Source organism: Scomber scombrus, chromosome 1 (assembly GCF_963691925.1).
Source record: "Scomber scombrus chromosome 1, fScoSco1.1, whole genome shotgun sequence".
NCBI classification, from domain to species: domain Eukaryota; kingdom Metazoa; phylum Chordata; class Actinopteri; order Scombriformes; family Scombridae; genus Scomber; species Scomber scombrus.
Genome location: NC_084970.1, coordinates 4,225,498 through 4,246,372, shown reverse-complemented (window position 1 = coordinate 4,246,372; position 20,875 = coordinate 4,225,498). Strand labels below are relative to the sequence as shown.

The following is a 20,875-nucleotide window of genomic DNA, read 5'->3' as shown; positions in this document are numbered from 1 at the left end:
AAAAAAGAAAAAAGAAAAAAAAAAGGTAACTCAACACAAGCCAGAAAGCAGTAAGATTTATATTAGAGATATCAGCAGTCAACTGTCAACCGATTTTAAAGTAGAATGAAGGTTTATGTAATGTGAGTGTTATTGAACATATTCTATAGGCAAACTAGTATGAATATGCATTTTTTTCTGTTACAAAACAAGCAACGTCTTGCAGATTTTTATTTTATTTTTATTGGTAAAAACATTTTTTGGGGATATGGATGTTTAAATGACATTACATTTACATAGCAACAACATGTCCAGCCTTTTATATATATTGTTTTCTAATAATGCAGCATAATCCTGTGTCACAGAGGGAGGCTGAGCACTTGTTAGAAAGGCACGAAAACAACAGCACTGTGACTAGCTGAGAGATGGATATTGTACCATGGATGCAAACTGGGTCTTAATGACAATTCTGGCCAAACAAATCTACAAGTTTAGTTTAGCATAAGCTTGTATCTATGGACACAGTGTTTTCCATCAGAATACAGTGAACCCACAGGAGGCAGTTTCAGTAGTTAGTCAGTATCAAAGTTATTTGGAGATGAAATAAAGACTGAACCCATGAGGCTGATTGGTTTAGTCTGGACATGTTTCAAAGCCAATGAAAGCTTGTTTTTCTGTGGCCCCGTCTGGATTCTGGTGTGAACTTGTGGTCCAGCTGAGCTCACTTGACTTGTTTTTTTTTTGTAACATTAGTGCAACATTATGCCAAACTGTACTGTAAGTGTACTGGATCAAAACCAGCTAACGAGATCCAGGTTATAAAACAGAACGTTGCTTTACACCTGTGGCGACAGATCTTTTTGGCCAACAGGGGGCATCAGACACAAGCTGTAAACACAACACCGACATATTATCATACAGCTGACATGGTGAGCAGCTAACAGTTGCTTACACACCCAGCAAATACTGAGCAACATTATTATTCATAGTCCTGCTAACCTTGTAACCTTTGAGCTCTGTTATGGTAGCCACCAACCATTGAAGGAAATGTCTGGCTCTTTAGCTGCTAAATGCTTCGCTATGTTCACCAGCTAGTACCTCGGTGACCTACGAGTTAAGGCGCCAACAATGAATCACAATGATCCAAATCTGCTAAAGGGTCTTGTTTGATATCATTGCTAATCTCTTTGCTGTCCCCTCCTTAATAAAATGGTATAAAAATGTCCGAAAGATACTATATGAAATGCCAAAACGTGCTGGAAAGGTATCGTACAGTTTATATTTGAACTTTTTTTGCCGATAGCTGCATCTGGACACCGGTGAGAGCCGTGAGACTGAATCTAAACCGTTACAAGCGTGACAAGCTGAAAGATGCTATGTGAGTTCATCACCATGAATGACATCTTTCACATTACACCTTTGATCCATTGGTAAAATATTGATTAGAGGTTTAAACTAATCCCAGTTGGCACCTACAGTATCAACCTGCTTCAGTGTGTCCATGGTCTTCTAATACAACACAGACTAGAAAGAACATCAGTGCTTACTGTCAGTCATCAGTCAAAGCTGTAATCCCTAAATTTCACCCCTTTACACAACTAAACACTCCAACTCCATCCCTTTGGTGATCTTGACAGTAAGATGCTGAACAACAGATGGTACTCAGTAACTCTTCTGTATCACTACTGGGCTCTCACATGCTTGATAACAGTAAGTAGATAAACCTGAAGACACCCAAAGGTCCAAGTTGGCTGCATTTAACTGATGTGAAACCTCATATCCAATAAGACATGAGCCCACATAAGAGGAGAAATGCTTCTGGGCAAAGTGAAGGCTATCCATTTTAAAATGTTTAGTGAAATGACACATCGCAGTAAAGCTTCTCAGCCCCACTTTAAGATACCTGATAAGCTGAGTCATGAGTCAACCATTTCATTATTCACTTACATTTGCTCTTATATTCTTATTCATTGTGATTGCTACTGCTGATGGAAAGCTCTTAAAGAGATAGTTTGTCACTTTGGGATATTTCCTCACTTGTTTTCTTGCCAAGTTAGATGAGAAGATCGATACCACTCTCATATCTGTCCATTTAATAAGAAGCTCCTGCCAGGAGTCAATTAGCTTAGCTTAGCATGAAGACTGAAAGGAGAGAAAGATATACTGTCCAACGATGAAGAACTGCCTTCCAGAACCTCCATAGATCAGTACTAGTTATGACAATATAACTCATTTGTCTCCTCCATAAAAAAATGGTTTTAGGGAAGATTATGTGCAGAACTAACTCTTGGCCATGGAGTGTTGTCACCACCACAATTCCCTTCACATCTCATTGTTTTTACACTTAGTTTTTTGTGTGTATGGATTAAACAAACAAGGCATAACAGGTTACGTGAGTGAGGTTTAGATGTTCCGGCAGGTGCATTTTTAACCTTTGGACAGAAACGAGTCATTCCCACCATTCCGTCTTTCTGCTAAACTAACTGCCTCCCGGCTCCAGCTTCAAATTTAGCATAAACATTTGACAGTGTTATTAATCTCGTCTAATTCTCGACAATAAGGTGAATAAACTTATTTCCCAAAATATTAAACTATTCCTTTAACAAAACATATAAAAATAATCTGTGATTCCTCCTTTATAGAGTGGTTGGTTTTTGCCAATTAGCCAAATTGTTCAAAATCACAGATAATATTTATGTGTGAAACACTTTAGTCTAAAAAATGTTTAAGACGTGGCTGAGTTTTCGTTTGTGTGTTTTAAAAGACGAGGACACATCAAATATGTCATCAAGGCATATGACAAAAGTACGATTTATAAAACAGAAAATACACAGCACGGTATTGAAATATAGAAATATTTCCAGTTAGGAAAGTGCTCTGTGAATAAATGCATTTAGGCAATAATAGTGAGACAGCGCGGTAGTGCTTTAGATTTGAAGGATATTACTTGTGTCCATTTTAAAGGCTTTCTGTACTTGACAGTGTATTAAAAGCTCAAAAGGCACAACTGTGTGGAAGAAGGAAGATGAGGGCCAGAGAGTTTTGTAGATATGAGGGGAAAAAAACTGACACTGAATTCCATCACTATCAGAAATCCTTACCCATTTGCTACCTAGTGTACTAAAGGAAGTGTTTGCTATTTTATTTGAGTGTTTAAACTATCTATAGGTGTAACATTTCTGCAAAGCTTAAAAATTCCCACAACGGAACAAAAAAAAAAAAAGCATTCAAAGTCTTTTAGCTTAAAAAAAAAAAAATCCACAATGCATAGCTTTGCTCCTGAGACGACGCGTGTCAAATTTGTGAGATAAGTAAGAATTCTGAGATTAAAGTCAAAATCCTCTTGTCTAAATCTTTCTGATGTGACCTTTTTTTTTTAATCTAACAAGTGCAAAATGGGTGAGGAGTTGAGGAAAGCTTCCCGGTTCTGTGCAACATTCGTTTGAAACACTACAAGAATAAAATATCTCATAGAAACGCTAATAGTTGATTATTGAATTCATTGGTACGCTTGGTAATCTGATCGATGCTTCCTAACGCTCCTCAAAACTGTTTCAGTGAGAAGAAAGGCAGTACTCAAAAAACACACTATTTCAAACCTTTGGAGCTGCAGAACACTACAGAGAAGCATTCAGAGCCTCTTGCACCACCCGCAACATGTCGGCTAAGGTGCTCACAGTGTGAGTACACACGCGCACACGCACACACACACACACACACACACATACAGTACAGGGCAGTTTAAAGCAGTGACAATATTAGTAAAGCTGTGTGCCAAAAATACATTTCTTTTCATTTACATGTAGAGTAAGTCAAATAAAATAAAAAAAGAAAAAGGAATTTACACTGTACAAATACATCAATTCCAATCTAAAGTGAGACTAGGAGAGTAAATGTGGAGTAATGCTGGTGCTGGTGCTGGGTCCAGTCTAGAACTGTTCAGAGAGGAGGTCACACAGTCTCTGAGACACTGACTCCCTGCTGGTCCGGAGGGTGAGACGGTACATCTGAACGAGAGAAAGAACAACAAACAAACAAACACACAGTTACACAATATGTAGATATATTACAGTTCAGAACAGGGTTGTGTGTGTGTGTGTTTGTGTGTTCTGCCATAGGCTACTTCTGGGGACAAATTTTAGACTCAGAACGACTAGTGCAATTGGGGCAAAAAGCTGTGTCCCCAAATGGGAAAAGGATGATCTTTGCAACAGTGGTTCAGGTTAGGGTTGAATGTAAGTCTATGTAATGTCCCCAGAAGTGACATGGCCTGATGTGTGTGTGTGTGTGTGTGTGTGTGTGTGTGTGTGTGTGTGTGTGTGTGTGTGTGTGTGTCTTTACCTCTGCTTGTGTGTTGGGCTCCAGTCTGAGGAGGCAGCCCACCTGAGTGCTCTTAGTGTGGATGACTCCTGCTCCTACAAAATTTGTAGGATTGGGATCCACGCCGTCCAGCAGAGCTACACCAAAGCCCAAGATCTGTAGGAGAGAGATATGATGATATGTACACGAGTAAGAAAAGTGATGAGGAAAAAGAAAATCCAGAAATAAACCTATAAACGGAATGAGTGACTGAGTGATTCACTTCTTCAAATTTAATTCAAAAGTGAGCTCCAGAAATTGTCAGAATTCCTTGATTCTGATGTTTCAGTGACGGACTAGTAAGTCCCTTCAGAAACACTGTAGTGCTGAGATTTCAGGAAGTAAGACATATTCAATGAGTCACCGCACAATTGAGCTTGCAGTTTTGTTCACAACACACAATATTTCCACACTAATAAACGCATCTAATAAAAGTCAAACCTCAACTACTCCTCAAGAAGTCAGCTTCTTAGGCAGCTCTTGTTATCAGGTTGTTGATCGCATTCCATAAATGTACACCGTGTCTCAGCAAACATATCTCAGCATTTCTAAACTCAACCATCTGTAACACAAATACATCTAACATCTGATGTGAGCATGTTCCCTGGAAACCGGCACACTCACTATTGTGGAACTTTATTCTGAACTGTGAGACAAGAGCAGAGAAAAATATTGCTCTGTAAATGTGCTCAGAAAAATAAAAAGTAACAACATCTACATCTCCATGACAACGGAGGACTTGTGATGCAGCTGATGGCCACAGAAAAAGTGAGTAACTGGACCCTTGAGTCATTGTTATTCCAAATTCCAAGTATTACAGAGATGGGCACAAACTGCTCATGTTTATGTGTGTATAATCTGGAGTTAATATTTTTCTTATGTGAATCATTTTAGGAGCAGCTGTGTGTTTGTGGTGTTTTGGGGAAAGCAGGAGTTACTCTGATAACGGTGAAGCTGCGTTGCTGTGGTAACCAAGGTCAGAGGATATGACTATCTGACTCCCTAGACCCACGTATAGGTAACTACATTTCCTTGTTTGTAGAATAATGAACCAATAGGCTAATTCCATATGCTGTAGATGCATTGAGTGAAAGCTTAAAGACTATCAACAAAGGAGAGCTGGCATAATTGGAGGTGGCATCATGCTCAGCAGAAGTGTATAGTGATAATTCCTTCATTCTCCTTGGCCAAGTTAACTATTGATGAACAAATTATAAATATCAATCACCAGCTGGTACATGTGTAAAGGTGTATGAGGAAGCTTTCCCTGGAGAACAGATATTTTACCTTGGCCTTGGTAACCTCTGTGTCCATCGAATGTTTGGCTTTGAAGATTTTCTGAACCTCCTGCTGAGGACTGCAGAAGAGAGAGAAGATTAATTTTCTGACGATAACATTATACAATAGAGAAATGACAATAAACAATAAATGCTGCTTATATGAAGCTCAGTATGTTAAACATATGTTGATACTTGCAGTCATACAGCACCTACATCCCAAGACGTCCAAAGCACTTTACAAAGCTTTGTGTTCACATAGACTAGAGGTATATAAAGTCTCATCCACTATCAAATCTAATCTGAAATGATTCTTTAAGAAACTCCATTACGAAAAATCACGGGTCATGATGAAGTCATGAAGATGTGGTTTGATGGCGTGAATTGCAAAAAGGAGGAAGAGAGAAGGGGTGAAGAGAAGAGACAGTCCAGAGAAAAAGACAGGAAGTGTCCAAAGTTTGGGATTATTTCAAGCTGAAACACAATAAAAACTCTGTGCAGTGTGTATAAAACGAAACTAATCTACCACAACGGCACAATGTCAATGCTTCAGTGTCTCAGCAGAAGCTACATTTTTTTTTTTTTTTTTGATTAGGAGCACAATGCTTCTAGATGGAAATGTTGAGCTATCACACAGATTGACTGAATGCTATTTGTGCTCTTGAAATGACTGAACATCTCTACTCTATTATGACAGCACACAGGAGCATCAGAGGAGGACTTTTCCTGCTGCACTCATCATGTAAAGTGAACCTTACGCTCCGAGCTGCTTCCAGCGTTGGAAGAAGTCTTGAGATGCCATCTCAGTGGGCTGGAAAAACTTGTTAAGCATCACAGGGAGCTTCACTGAGATGTTCTGAAGAGCCCCACCGTATCTGTTCACACATACAGAGTCATACATTAGCTCAGAGAATCAACTCATCAACATCTTTTTTAAAAAATCACATTCAGGTACCAACCTGAACTGGATGTTGAGCACTGGTGCGTCTGTGAAGTCAGACACACACTCGATGTTGAGGATCTGCTGGACCTGAGCACCACCTTCTATGAGGGGTTCTACTGTCTTAGTGTGGATATTCAGCTGTGGAGGCCATGGTTAAGGATTCATATGACACCAAAATTAAACTAAGTTACTTGTGCTAAGTTAACTTCAGTACTTCCTGTGGGTTACAACAGGGTTAGGGGGTGAGGTTAGGGTTGGAGTTAGAAAAAAGTGGTATATGGTGTACCAGGCGCACAAAGTAGTGTTCTGTCCTGTACCATCATTGTAAGGTTATTAATAGCTGCTGCTATCAGCCTTAAAAATGTTGCTGTTTCTGATATACATGCATTACTACTGGCTGTGAATCAAATTTCCCCCAGGGGATAATAGAGATACCTTGAACCTTGTGTACCAGGGCCACGATGGAGTTTAAGGGTTAGCGTTATAAGGGTTAAGGTTAGGGTCGAAGAAAGATTGAAGGAAAGCTGGAAGGAAGTTCACTAGCAACAGAAAGGATATGAGTTTTGAGCTCGTCCTGGCTGACCACTTCTGAGGCGAAGCTGAGGAACTGGGTCGACGTCTTGTTGCCAACGAACACATACATACGACCTGTGGTTACAACAGAAAGGAAACACTTCTTTCAAATTCTTTTGAAAAAAAAAAAACACCTGAAAGTTGATGAAATGCACAACTGATATTATGAAGCTGCCCACCCAGATTCTGTCTGTACTCAGACTTGAGTCCAATCTGCAGAAGCTGGTTTTCATAGAGAACTCCGTTGTTCTTGCAAACGAATCTGCACATACATAAACATTAAGAAGACTTTTGAGAACTTGCATTTTCTCTGTTGATTTCACCAACCAAGCTCACACTGCGTTCACACTGTGTTCCCACCTGAAGAAATTATCCTCAGACGCATCCATGGAAGCAGGAGAGGAGTTGTCAGAAAAGACGTCGATCAACAAGCTGCCTCCTCCTCCTGCTGACGGGGTGGAGTTCATATTCATCAGGTCTGTGAAGGGGTGGGAGGAACTCTGGGAGAGAAACACCAGTAAATATTATCTTTGACATACAGTAACTACACACACAAGCACACCAAAACCTAAAGACTCAAAGTAGTCTTAAATAAGGTATATAGACACACAGTTAACACAGAAAGAATCTATTTTAATCTCAGTTTTTACATCACAGTAGCCTTTTCCTCATTTGTTTAGTAAAAAATATAAACTAAAATATCAATGTTCACTTTTTCACAACAGAATAATCTGTTTGGACAAATGTGTGGAAACAGCATCTTAGCTTCAAGCATCTGAGTGGCTGTTTCCAACGGCAACTGTTGACTAATGCTGCTCAGAAACATTCTAAGCAAAATATAAAATACAACATGCTGTATTGGATGTATTAGATTGCACAGGTGTTCCTAATAAAGTGCTCGGTGAGTCTAGTTTTCACTTCAGTCAGTGGTAATGAATTAAATGTGTTGCTTCTAGCTACAGTATCAGTAATACCATGGTCCCAGCAGAGAGCATGATGGGACTAGAGGAGGCAGGGCGGGGTCTGTTGGTGGGGAGAAGCTCTGTCATCAGTGAGGGAGAAGACTGAAGGAGAAAGAGAAGGAATGGGACAGAAAGAGTAGAGGAAGGAAGATGGGGAAGGAGAAGAGAGGACAAGTAGAAGTGAAGATCAAGGAAAAGGCTCAACATGGAGGAAAATAAAAGGCAAAGAGCAAAAGGCAGGAAACCAGTAATTACCAATACACAATAAGAAGAGTAGAACTGTTGTGGTGCACATTAGGGGTTACCTTGGCCGGGGTTTCAGGGGTCTCGCTGTGCTCTGTGTTGCCGTTGACGTTCCGCCGGGTGTCGTCCATGTCCGGCAAGTGGCCCGGACCCTTCTTCCTCTTCAGCTTGGCCAGGATTGAGGACTCTCTCTCTGGGAACGGAGGCATCTCTTCTAAGACTGTGGCCTGGGGAGGGACAGAGAGAATGAGGGGATACTGTATACAGACCCTAAAGACATAACTACTGCACCGATCTATACAGTGACTAGATGGCACTGTGAAAGTCACTTTGTATTCATTTCAGACACTGCTAATGTATTCTATGTCTCTGCTGAGTGTGTGTGAGACTGTTTGTTCTCAGTAGAAATCACTGACCAGTATATCAGTGCTGGCGATGCAGCTGAGTCTCAGGTATTCGACGGCTCTCTGCTGAAGCTCCACGTCAGCGTTGCGGAGCTGGCTGTCTGAGCGCAGGACGTCCTGGATGGTGGCCTTCACCTCAGGAAACAAGTTAATGAACTTGATGTAGGCCGACAGCAAGAGCGCCCGCGTCGGCACGGAGCACAGGTGGAACTTGGAGTGGAGGAGGTTGAACTGGACCAGAGGGCTGAAGGAGAAGATGATGGAAAACAGTCACTAAAGCTTCTATGCTGATATTTCCACTGTGTATAAAATCAAACTAGCTGATAGAAAACATTATGTGTCCTATTATAAACATTGCACCATGTTCAGATTTTATTGTGGATGCTGTTTGTACCTGGAGCGAGAGTCTCCAGCAATCAGATTACCAAATTCTCCCAGAATGTAACCTCCCACTTTAACCAGGTTCTCGTGGCAGGCGGGAGCCTGTAGTGCCTGCAAGTGTTCACAAAGCATGAGAGCAATGAGATAGAAACAAAAATGCCACACAATGCCATCAAAGTAAGAGTTTAAATAGAATGGGAGGCAACAACCCAGCCATAGTCAAGTAACAAACCCTGTTTGAGGGTTTTTTGTGGGTAAAGTCTAATGAGCTCTAAGCGTCTCTTGATTCGCTCAAACTTAATAACAGTCATAACTCTCTTGTTATTTCTCTACTATTTCTTTCTATTCGTAAATCTTATGTTGTTTTTGTAACTCTAGACCAATACACAATCTGACTCCATACTTGTTAAATTTAGATTTAATATACAAAGCACACTGAGTGTAAAGGCAAACATTCACATTTGTAAAACTATTTAACATAAATAACTGCTTTAAAATAGCAGCATCACAGCTCTACTTTGATGGTTTCTGTGAATATTCTATAGTGACGTGCTCACTGTATGCTTCCAGTATTTTAACAGAGCTCAAAAGAGGCCTTTGGGTGCTCCTGCAGGAGCATCCAGAGCAAACAAAGGATCAGAAACCCCATTATTGAGCCAATACCTATCCATTTAAAAATAAGTAAGAGTATTCTTTTTAAACTTGCAGTTTTTGGCCTGATTTGCTTCTAACAGTGATGAAGCAGAGACTGACAGTGAAGCTAATCTGTAATGGCACAAAGCTCCACACTCACCTCAAAAACAGTTTTGGCAGCGTAGCCTTGGACATCATCTCTGTTTATGACAATCTGGATGACACGGTACCACACCTCCTCACTGACGTAGTCCCCGGCGATGCGGATGAGGTTGAGGATGGTGTCCACGTACCAGGTGTAGTCCACAGCGTACTTCTCTGCCAGGATGGCCACTTTGAGCACCTGAGAAAGAAAGGCAAGTGGTTGAGGGCGAGAGCAGAACACAGGGCAGCTACAAGGTATATGTGTATGTGTGACCCACTATTTCCTCTCTGATGGAGTAATCAGCTGTCTCCAGGTAGCTCAGCATCTCTGCCACTATCTGCTTGGCGTTGCTGCGGTCACACATGGCGTACAGCAGATCCACAGCCCGCTGACGCACACTCACATCTCGCTCAGTCTGTGTAGAGAAAAAAAATGAAATGAAAAATGACAGGTCTCTAGTTAAACTCCACACCATTGGAGATCTGTGAAAATAATGTCTATTCATGTCCTCTAGAGATATGACTGAACAATATTGTTCTTAAGGATAAAGAACATGACAGGAAATATTTACTAATTAACATCTGGGATTTGGATTGTGGATATTTAGACATTTTCAAACAACTTTAAAAGTAATGAGTCATTATATCTGAAACTGTTATGACAGTGATCTGGAGAAATTATTTGAAGATGGAAAATTACTTAAAATGTGGATAGAATGTGGTTAATATGTAAAAGGAAGCAAAGATGTTCCATATTAAACTGAAATATTATCATCATCATCCAATGAGACTCATCACAATCAAACTGATGAAGGACAAGATCAACTTTAATGTGTAAGTTAAGGAAGTCCCGTATGGATGGTTTGGTTCAGTAATTAATGCAGCTCTTGATATATGTTTGTTAGGGGACAGAGCTCAATTAAACACAGCAAAATAAAAATATTTGACAGTTTCTGTTATCAAAATTGGTTTTGATTGAAACTCAGACTAATGTTCACATAAATGAATGACTGTTATATAAGGCTGCTATGAAAACTTTTACATACAGTATATTCTGTAATCTTATGACATTTATAATATAAAGTTCAGTTGTTCTGCAGTATATCACATCCAACACTGGGTGGCAGTAAAGAACTATATCAAGTAGGTTGAGAAAGTATCTTTATCAGACAGAGTTTGTGATTAACGGGACACACACAGCTTCAGTCAGTTCCTCTGACTACTGTGTGGGTTGGAGTCATTTTATATTTTAGTGTGGCAAATTGGTTGCATGTCTTTAGGTTTAAAATAGATCCTTAAATGAAAAATTAGGTTAGGAAAGGTGGTTAATGGAAATCAATCTTAAAATCAAATATAACTTTTAATATAACTTTATTAACAGTTTTTAACAGCTTAAATTGAGATGTAAATTCAATGTATATCAAAATAAACTCAGATGAAAGGTCCACTTACTAGCTTTTGGGAGATTTCAATGACCTTTCTTGAACTAAGACAGCAGTTATAATTTCCGTTATGAGAACATGGGATGCAGCGGAAAGTTCCAAAAAGATAGGAAGTGGACCTTTGAGCTGAGATTTTGTTACATTCTCAGCTTGTTTATAAAGGCTATTAGTTATTCATTGATTGATTTTAAATAACCAATGACCACATTCATAATTAGTCCAGTTTCAAATTTCAGACTCATCTGATTATTGCTGGTCTAACACTTAAAAAACTAAAACTACACATGGAAGACAAGAGAACTGTCAGGTTCTGAAACGTATTATTCAAACAGTACTCATGATGCTGCAAACACTTATCAAAGGCATGCAGCAGAGGCAGGACTCACCTTCAGAGCGTTGATCACAGTTTCTATATGTGTCTTTACTGCCTCGTGAGAAAACTCAGAGCTGGCCAGTGTGCACATGCTCTCCAGAGCCAGATAACGCAGGTTGGTCTCCCTGTGCTGCAGAAACTGACCCAGCTGGTTGCAGGCTCGGACCAGCAGGGTGGGCTCACTGAGAAACGAGTACAAACAAACAGCTGGAGTGTTTACATGCAAACACACGTGTCAACACCCAAACACCCCCAAGTGCTGCACGACACAAGAATCTGGACTGATGACAGTTGGGTTCGTCCTGGTACCTTGATGTGAGGTGTTAAGATAAATCACATCACAGTCACAGCACTCTTCTGTTGTTGAAGGGTTACAGTCCACAGTCTGCAACAGTTGAACTGAATCTAATACAACTAAAGGTGGAAATCACTCTTTTCTAAAAGCCTATTGACTGACCTACAGGTAACCCATGTTTACAGTGACTCTGACTGACCTGTCATGGTGGATGATGAGGGAGATGGCTTCAAACAGAACTGCATTCTTTGCATTGGAGTGCTGGACCTTCTTGGACTTGGGTGGCTCCTGGGCTTTATTGAGGACGGTCTCCAGACACTCTGTTAGTCGACTTCTCAGCGCTGCATCCTCTATACCAACAAAGGATAGGTTAGACTAGACATTATTTTCATATTAACAGTGAATCTTGCTTTCAGTCAGTGTCGGCTCACTGTTTCAGTTTGCAGTAACTGGTGAGGAGAGCTGAACATCTGCTGAGCTAAAGAGGCTCAGATATTTTTCTCATTAGTCAGCGCATCAAAGCACCTCGAAAAATGTGAATGAGTTATTATGAACAGGCTGCTTTTCTGCTGGATGAGCGAGTAATGTTTAGCCTCTCATTATCTTTAAGAATTTTATAAAGTGAGATCATTTCCACTTTCTGCCATCTCATGGTCAAAATCTGCATTATGCAACTTTATTGTATTTTTAAAGCAACCAAATAATCTAAACCTTGCAGCTTTGTATTAAAGACTGTAGGAATAAATTATGCTTGCAGCCATTGTTTTCTTTCTTTCTGAGAGATTGTTACCATGGCTGTGTGTTAAATACAGAGCTAATATTTGATGTGTTCAGCCAAGCTTAATAAGCCTACCTACACCTCTAAAGCAGTCTTATTTACATAATGTGGAATAAGACAGCATGTGTTGCTCTTTGAAGGTGTGAATAGGTTTCTCCCTGAATCCAGTCTTTATTTTAAATTAGACTAAACAACTCCAGCTCTGTATATATTGATATAGATCTTCTCATCATATTCTAAGAGTGAAAGCAAATAACCCAAATTAAACCTTAAACTCTAAGCTTTTCAGAAATGTCATTACTCTGTATTAAAAGATTTGTGGGAAAGAAAGAGCTGGCTGCCTGCTAGACTGCTGACTACTATTCTGGGATTTGCAAACAAATGTTTCAAGCACAAGGGTGATGCTAGAGGGAAGGAAATGGGATTTCCTAAATCAATAGTTATAGCCTACACCCACAGCACATTTGACAAAAGTGTGGCCATTAGTTACCTTGTGGACAGAGCTGATAATGTGACCTGGTAGTAAATGAGAGGGCAAAAACCAGTAATGTCAAAACAGTGGAAACATCAAATCAGGAATGATGTGGGAAGCATGAATATCCAGATTAGTTTCCTTTTCAATCTGGATATCTTAGAAAAAAATTAAACATCCCCCGAAAAGTTAAGAGATAAAAGTAGATGTAAACTATTGTAAATGCAGGAATCTCTAATGATGGTCAGGTGATGGGGCCTCATTTTCTCTCCCATAAAAACAGGCGTGTATGTTAGCATACCAGGTGGAGGGTAGCACTGTAGCAGACGCAGCAATTTCACAGATAGCCAGGGTGCAGCTACAAAGTAGTATGTATAGTCCTGGAGGTCGATGGATGCTGAAGTCACAATCTGGACGAAAAAGGACAAGAAATCACATCAACACACATTTGACCTTTGAGCTGAGTGAGATGAAGACATGGTGTAAAGCTACAGTGTGACACCCACCCTGCTCAGCCTGGCTATAGCCAGTGAGATGGAGGTCTTGAAGTCGTCAGGACTCTTCTGAGCCAGAGTAGTGATGAGGCTGGTGGCTGCTGTTACCACTCCCTAAGAAAAACATACACGCCCATTGACATAACATTTCAACATCTGGAATAAATCAGACAGAGGTTATAGAGTGGAACTGGGCTTTAGGATAGCAGTGAGGTTTACCAGGTGCTGGTCATTGAGCAGATGGACCACTCGGGCTGTCCATTCACCCATGGGCACCAGGTCAGGAGACGTCCTGTTGAGTCGTAGCAGACACAGTGCTGCGCTCTGCTTCACACTGTCCATGGTGTCCCTGCTCCAGCCGAGCACAGCACAAAATCACTCTTCATAATCCCATACTTTACACACAAGATGCTTTTCAAATGCTTAAACCTGCTGGGCTGAACTTTTACATAGAAATGAACTTCTGTTACATTCAAGCCCCTGTCAAACGAGTTCACACAATAATGATTAAGCCTATGACTGCCAGGTAAATCTCTCTGTGTTTCAAAGAGTGACAGAGCTTTTAATTTGGTGTCAGGTTTGACATTCCCGCAGAGGCAGGATGAATACATACTGCATACGGCTAACTTCTGGTTAGCTCCCTGCAAACTTGAATGGGAATTAAAGTTTAATATTGCAGCTCTTCTTCTTTTACAGCTGCAGCAGTAGTGACAGAGTATGCTACAGCAGAAGCTAAGGGAAAAACAAAAGTCCAAATCCTTCAGACTCCAGTTCTGATTGATGTAGTGACACCTGTGGTTATTGGTGGTAACAGCAACTGCTTAAAAAAAAAAAAAGAGTAAAGGTTCTGGTGTGACATTTAAATCCCACTTGTTATTCATATAAACCACTGGAGGCGGCAAACGTGCCCTGAGCAGTTACTGTGTCAGAAATGCAACAGAACAAGAGCAACAGGTGTATCTGCTTACAGCATAGCCAAACTCACTACACTGAAAGGATTCACTATGTTACGCTGCTTTAACAGGAAAAAGTAGAATTTCCATCATTCCATGAGCATCTAGGATCTGATCTCATGCTGTGTGCACAGTTCAGTGGTTCTCCAAACAACACAGTGTGACTGATAAAATGAACTATTTGCACTGATGACAGAATGGAGTTGCTTGCAGCTTATCATCCAACATCTCACTCTGCCTGTTTCTTCTTCGTCTATTCCTCTGGTGCAAAGATTAAAGAATACCTGCACCCAGTTAAAAAATCTGGCCTGCCAACCGGTGGTGACAGCTGTAACTACAGATGTGCACAAGACTGTGACAGATATATTTACAAGAAACTTCTACCTGGTAACTCAGAGGCCTGTGCAGCTACAATATATTCTCCTTCATTCCGAACACTAGTGTAGAGTTTATCAGACGGGCCAGAGGAGAAAAGTGCTGAAAATATGTTATTTTGTTGATGCAACTACTTCCTGTGGTTGCTTAACAATATAAACCACTTGAATGCTTTTAGTATTAAGCCACAGCAGCAGGAAATGTTGTGTTTGCATTATCCAGAATGAATACAGCTGTGATACAGTGTTAAGAGAGTCAAGTTAACAGGGAGGACAGGGATGTAATAGAAACTACTGTATAGAAAGGCAATTGCAGAACATTAATACACTGAATGGCTATTGTAGGAAAAAATGCTGACCATAAAAAGTCAAAATTGGGTCTGAAATCATGAAAATCTTAATTATAATACATCTATTTTTGGCTGACATTAAACCATTAACCAATATGTATAATACCTCATCATTTCACAGTGTTTTTATCACTAACTACTCCTTCAGTCACTATGTGTTAATATCTATATACACACCCTGCCACTAAGATGCGAGGAATATCTGCAGCGAAAGCCTCCGCCATTTCTCTGCTGCCCACGTTGGCAATGCAGTGCAGGGCCAGGTTCATGAAGGTGGGGTTGCGGCTGCCCAGGTCGTTCTTAATTCCGTTGTTGATGAGACGGATCAGGTCGCTGTTGGAGTTCACCAGCACTGAGATGAACAGGTAACCCTGAGAGAGAGGACATGGTAAAATGATTTTAAATGTGCTTCTAAAGACACCCTGTTATATAACTGCAATACTACCTGTGTGTTTCTCTCTACTCACTATCTGTTTCTCTGTGTATTTGTTGGAGCTGAGGAGGTTGACGGCCTCCATGTGTCCGAAGTCGATGTCGTGGCCGAGGAGGAAGATAAAGAGCAGCTTGCAGACATACTTTTTTTTGCTGTAGCCGTCTAGAGCCTTGTCTCCTGTCCACGCATGAGCAAATACCACACACATCCACACCCACACACACCACAGAGACCCATTTGAATGTGTGAATCGAGTTACAAATGAAGGGTTATAAGTTCTATTCAAAGCAAGGCAAATTTATTTGTATAGCACATTTCAACAACGAAGCAATTCAAAGTGCTTTAACAACATTAAATGCAGCAGGGCAGGATATAAAAGCAACACATGGCAAAATAAAAGACATTTGAATACCATTAAATGTGTTAAATTGGAAATAAAAGTAAGCTGAAAGTAAGATAGATAAATCAGGAGAATTCAATTCCAGGGTCAGAGATTAACCCTAAAATTTAGATTGAACATAAAGCAAACAGAAAAGTCTTCAGCTGTGATTTAAAAGAACCTAAGTTGGAGCAGACCTGCAGTCTTCTGGGTGTTTGTTCCAGATATGTGGAGCATAAAAATTCAAGGTAAAAAAAAAAAGGATTTTTTTTGTCTCAGGAATGCGCTGTGCATGTTGGTATCTCTGTCTGACTGTACTGTAGCTAGGAAGTCAATCAGGCTTCTTGTTTTCTCTTGAATCTGAGGCAACATTGCTGTTTGTCTTCTTACCAACCACAACAACCCCAGCAGGCTACATGCTCAGGCTTAGGTAACAGACTGGCAACATTTTCACCTCTGCTCATTTTAAATGAGGAACTGGAGGAGCTTCAGACTGGAGCGATACAAAGCAAGAGAAGACGATGACCTCTAGCTATACAAAAACTCCTTTCTACTGTAATTACAATGATATTTGTGGAGATCCATGTTTGAATTATATGTGATTTTAAACAATAAGTGGTTCTACTCTGTTTTATTTGCAGAAAACTGGTGATGGCAAGTGTGCAAAAAAGGACTTTCCTATAATCATATTCAAGTCAACCTTTTATATTCTTAGTTCAGAGGCTTATTTAGACACGTTGCTGTATTTTCCAATGTCATTTTTCAAAGCTCCAAGCTGCCAATTTTCAGAGGCAGACGTCTCAACTCCTTGGCACACACATCTGATAATCAGGACGGTGAGTTGAAAAGAACACAACCTTGCTTTAAGTTTGTCTGGTGGTTTCCAGTGTCAGCCACTGACAAAATAAATGAATGGTCATATGATTTTGTAGTCACAACCCTTCACACCCTTCAGGTTTCTAATCTCAAGGACCACTGCCCAGTAGAGGGCACCATGAAAAGAGAGAGGTATGATTACAAGAAAGACAGGAAATAGGATGGGGTTTTTAATCTGGCCACAGAGGACAAGCACACTGGAGAGACAATCACAGCAAAATAAACACAGTCAAACTGCCATGGAAACATGCGGAGGAAGGGGGGGTGCAAGAGAGCAGATACTAGAGGAGTAAAGGAGGGTAGAATGGCGGGCGCTGCAGCGGGCAGAGGGCAGCGTCATTCTGGTGCAAACTAATTTTAGGCGGCGTGGAACAGGTGGCAGGAGAGACAACACCAGCAGTGGCAGCAGCACATTAAGTTGACACTGTGAGGAGTGTGAACTTTTCACAGCGCAGACGCAGCAACAGCCAATAAGAAAGTCAAAGTCAGCAGCAGGACGGACATGTCGGGCTGTAAGGTTTTCATTCAAACAGTAATGACAGCAGGTGATGAGGATCAGTTTTTGGACTGATCTGCCCTCCAGTTTTGATTTGTCAGAATTGTTCACCTACCTTTAAATTTAGAGCGGATGTTGGCCAGTTCTTTGTTTATCCTCTTAATCTCTGCTTCTTTACTTTTACCTGTGAAGAAGTGGAGATATTTTACATGTTAGGAGTTGTGCTTTGTGTACAGACATATTAGCTACATCACACACTGTAATAACTGTTAAACTACCTGTCACTTACAAAGAAGCACTGCATTTACCCCTCAAAATATGGAGACTTTTCTCTGCATTAATTATGAGAATTTACGTCATAATTTAAAAAAAAAAAGCTCTCATAAATAACTATAAGATATGCATGAGCGTATTATCTCATAGTTACAAAAAGGGATATCTCACTCTGCACTTTCTCTAAATGATCAGATAAAGATGAAATAATTACAATGTGTTCGTTTTCATCACTATGAGATAAAGGTCTTAGGTACAAAATCTTCAAGAATGTAAATAATTATGAGATGTGAAAATCAACTCATAATAATCTCCTCTGTGAGGTGAATGAATGTGCCTCTCAGTAAATCTCTAACAGATTTTTTAACTGAATTCCTAAAGGACAAGTTTACAGCAAGCTAAATTTCCATAAAGAAAAAAAAAAAAAGTCAGGTTCTCAAATGAACACTGAAAGGTTTTTCTTGCTGTTAACAGGGATGCAACAATAAGACGATTAATCGATCAGTTGTCAACTATTTAACTAACCGCAGCTGTTTTGATTAATTCATCGTTTTGAGTCATTTTTAAGAAGAAATATTTAAATTCTCTGATTCCAGCTTCTCAGATGTGAATATTTTCTGGTACCTTTAGTTTTCTATGGCAGTAAACTGTATATGTTTGACTTGAGGACAAACCAAGACATTTGAGGACGTGACCTTGGGTTCTGGGAAACAGTGACTGACATTTTTCATTATGTTCAGACATTTAATGGACCAAACAAACAGTGTCAATTAATTGATAGAATTATCACCACATTAATTGATAATGAAAAAATTGTTTGTTGCAGCCCCAGATCCCTTCATAATATACTTGATATTAGTGATGGAGGACAATAACACACTTAAAAATGTATTTAAAAGTTGAGCTCAAGATCAAAAACTACTACACTTTAGACTTGTCAAATCTGGACTAAATTATTATTATTATTATCAAGATTTGATAGGTCTTTGATTTGAGTGTTTGATGGGGGACTGGTCTAATGTGTTCTGGATGGAGAAATGTCAGTTTTTACAAATAGAATAAAGGTTTCACAAATCTGAAGCAGTGTCTCTGGAGTCTGCTTGGTAATCTAGTCCAGATTTGACAAGTTTAAGTATAGTGATTTTTGATTTAGACCAGCTCTAATGTAATCTGGATGTAACAAAACAGCATTGAGTTATAACAAGTAAAAAAGGTTTCAAAAAAAGGGTTTCAACAGCATTAAGGCTTTTACTATTGTGTCTAACGCTTCAATATGAGGACAAGTAGTGAAAACATGAAGAACTAACTGCTAAATATCATGACTTATGTTTCCCTTAACCACAATTCTGAGGCTAATTTCAGCGTCGATTGAGTCAGTGGTATTAGTGTATATTTGTGCTCATAATGCAACCTGCAATTATGTATAAATCTTCATACACTGACAATTGGGCAATAGCCTAAAAATGACAGTCAGTCCCTGTACAGCTCTCTAGTTGGACGATGGAACTCAATAAAGACTTGTAAACTTAGTTAGGCGTTTAAAAACACCTTAAACTGGACAACCTGGCTAAACTGTATGTAAAATAGACTCGGGCTGTATTATGTTAGCTGTGTACCAAGTCTACTGCAACTGCCAGACCCAACGCTGCCCAAATATTTGGTCATTAAGAGTCAGTGAGGCAACCAGCTCGAGCTGGCTAGTGAGAATGTGTTGATTTCTTAAACAAAAAACTTTATGAAAGCTATAAAACGAACAACTCTGAAACGCCACAGTATAATAAAAATGCCAATTTGACTTTGTCTTGTCACCAGTTAGCGGTGCGGTCCACGCCCTTCGACATGACGTTAGCAACTGGAAGCTAGCAGCTAACGTTAATTAGCTAGCCAGCTGAGTGCTTGTCAAAATCCACTTTATACGATGAAGTTACCAAAACTGCGGCTATGAAGTGGCAAGAGACATACTCTTCTTCTTGACTGAACCTATTCCCGAAAGCACCCATTAGACCCTCTAATGCTGGTCAACGTTACAACAACTTGTAGGCTAACCAAGAGCGGTGTATTTATGTGATAAACAAACTTACAGTTCCTGATGTCAGAGATGAACACGGCCAGGCCACGCATCCCATCCCCTTTGGACACCGCAGGCATTTTGTCCGCTCCCTGTTAATGTCAAGATTCTCTGGTGTGTAACGATATATGTCTAACAATATACAACAACTTGTTTTCAAAGTTGTTTTGCTACCCAGCAGTCAGCAAGCGCCGTACAGCACAGGGAGCCCCGATATATGACTGAGAGACAGGAACCAGACAGACTGCGGCTGCGTTCAATGCATGTTGAGCTACACCTAACAGCAGGGCTGCGTTCAGTACATGTTGAGCTACACACTCAACCTGAACAGCAGAGTTAAGACAAACTTAATAGCAGGGCTGAGTTCCATACATGATTATTTACACCTAACAGTAGGACTGATATCAATAAATATAAAGCTACACCTAACAGCAGAGCTAAGCTAATGTTACACCTAACAGCAGGGCTGTTCCATACACACATTATAAATATGGATTTATGGTTAACTATGATAATGCTAGTGCTAATTTTCGCTAACAAAAAACTATTAAAAAAAGATACTTACAGGAAAACTGAACATTAGATACATTAGAGGGTTTATATATATATATAACCAAATGATGAACAAGATTATTTAGGCAACCAAAAACCAGCTCAATCAGCTATACTCAGAGTTTTCACCATTGTTACCTTACATAGTCATTTTTGTTGCCATGGTTATGACTTGGTGACCCTAAAGCATTCACTCCTTTATTGTCTATTTTATTTTAAATGGGACTGTAATTTACAAAATGAACATCATGCTTTATTGAAGAAGAACAAGTTGAGCTCAAGATCAAAAACTACTACACTTTAGACTTGTCAAATCTGGACTAAATTATTATTATCAAGATTTGACAGGTCTTTGATTTGAGTTTTTGA

At 39.9% G+C, this 20,875-nt stretch overlaps 1 protein-coding gene across 2 annotated transcripts; it reads right to left on the bottom strand.

Moving 5' to 3' along the window:
• Window positions 1-5: 5 nt before the first annotated feature.
• Window positions 6-20,174, bottom strand: LOC133980710 (AP-2 complex subunit alpha-2). Of its 2 annotated transcripts, XM_062419493.1 has the most exons (24): window positions 19,968-20,174; window positions 17,729-17,797; window positions 15,897-16,039; window positions 15,607-15,800; window positions 13,972-14,101; window positions 13,765-13,866; window positions 13,560-13,668; window positions 12,208-12,358; window positions 11,727-11,895; window positions 10,177-10,314; window positions 9,915-10,097; window positions 9,135-9,232; window positions 8,753-8,984; window positions 8,399-8,563; window positions 8,106-8,195; window positions 7,492-7,631; window positions 7,311-7,393; window positions 7,118-7,206; window positions 6,575-6,699; window positions 6,374-6,490; window positions 5,626-5,695; window positions 4,321-4,455; window positions 2,294-3,986; window positions 6-2,263 (listed from the first exon to the last, which is right to left on the bottom strand). In XM_062419493.1, exons 1-23 carry the CDS (start codon window positions 20,032-20,034, stop codon window positions 3,909-3,911), a joined length of 2,877 nt encoding a protein of 958 aa, XP_062275477.1. In that variant the 5' UTR covers window positions 20,035-20,174; the 3' UTR covers window positions 6-2,263; window positions 2,294-3,908. The 2 variants fall into 2 exon arrangements, with proteins under 2 accessions (XP_062275477.1, XP_062275485.1); XM_062419501.1 differs by lacking the exon at window positions 8,106-8,195.
• Between the last annotated feature and the right edge of the window lie 701 nt (window positions 20,175-20,875).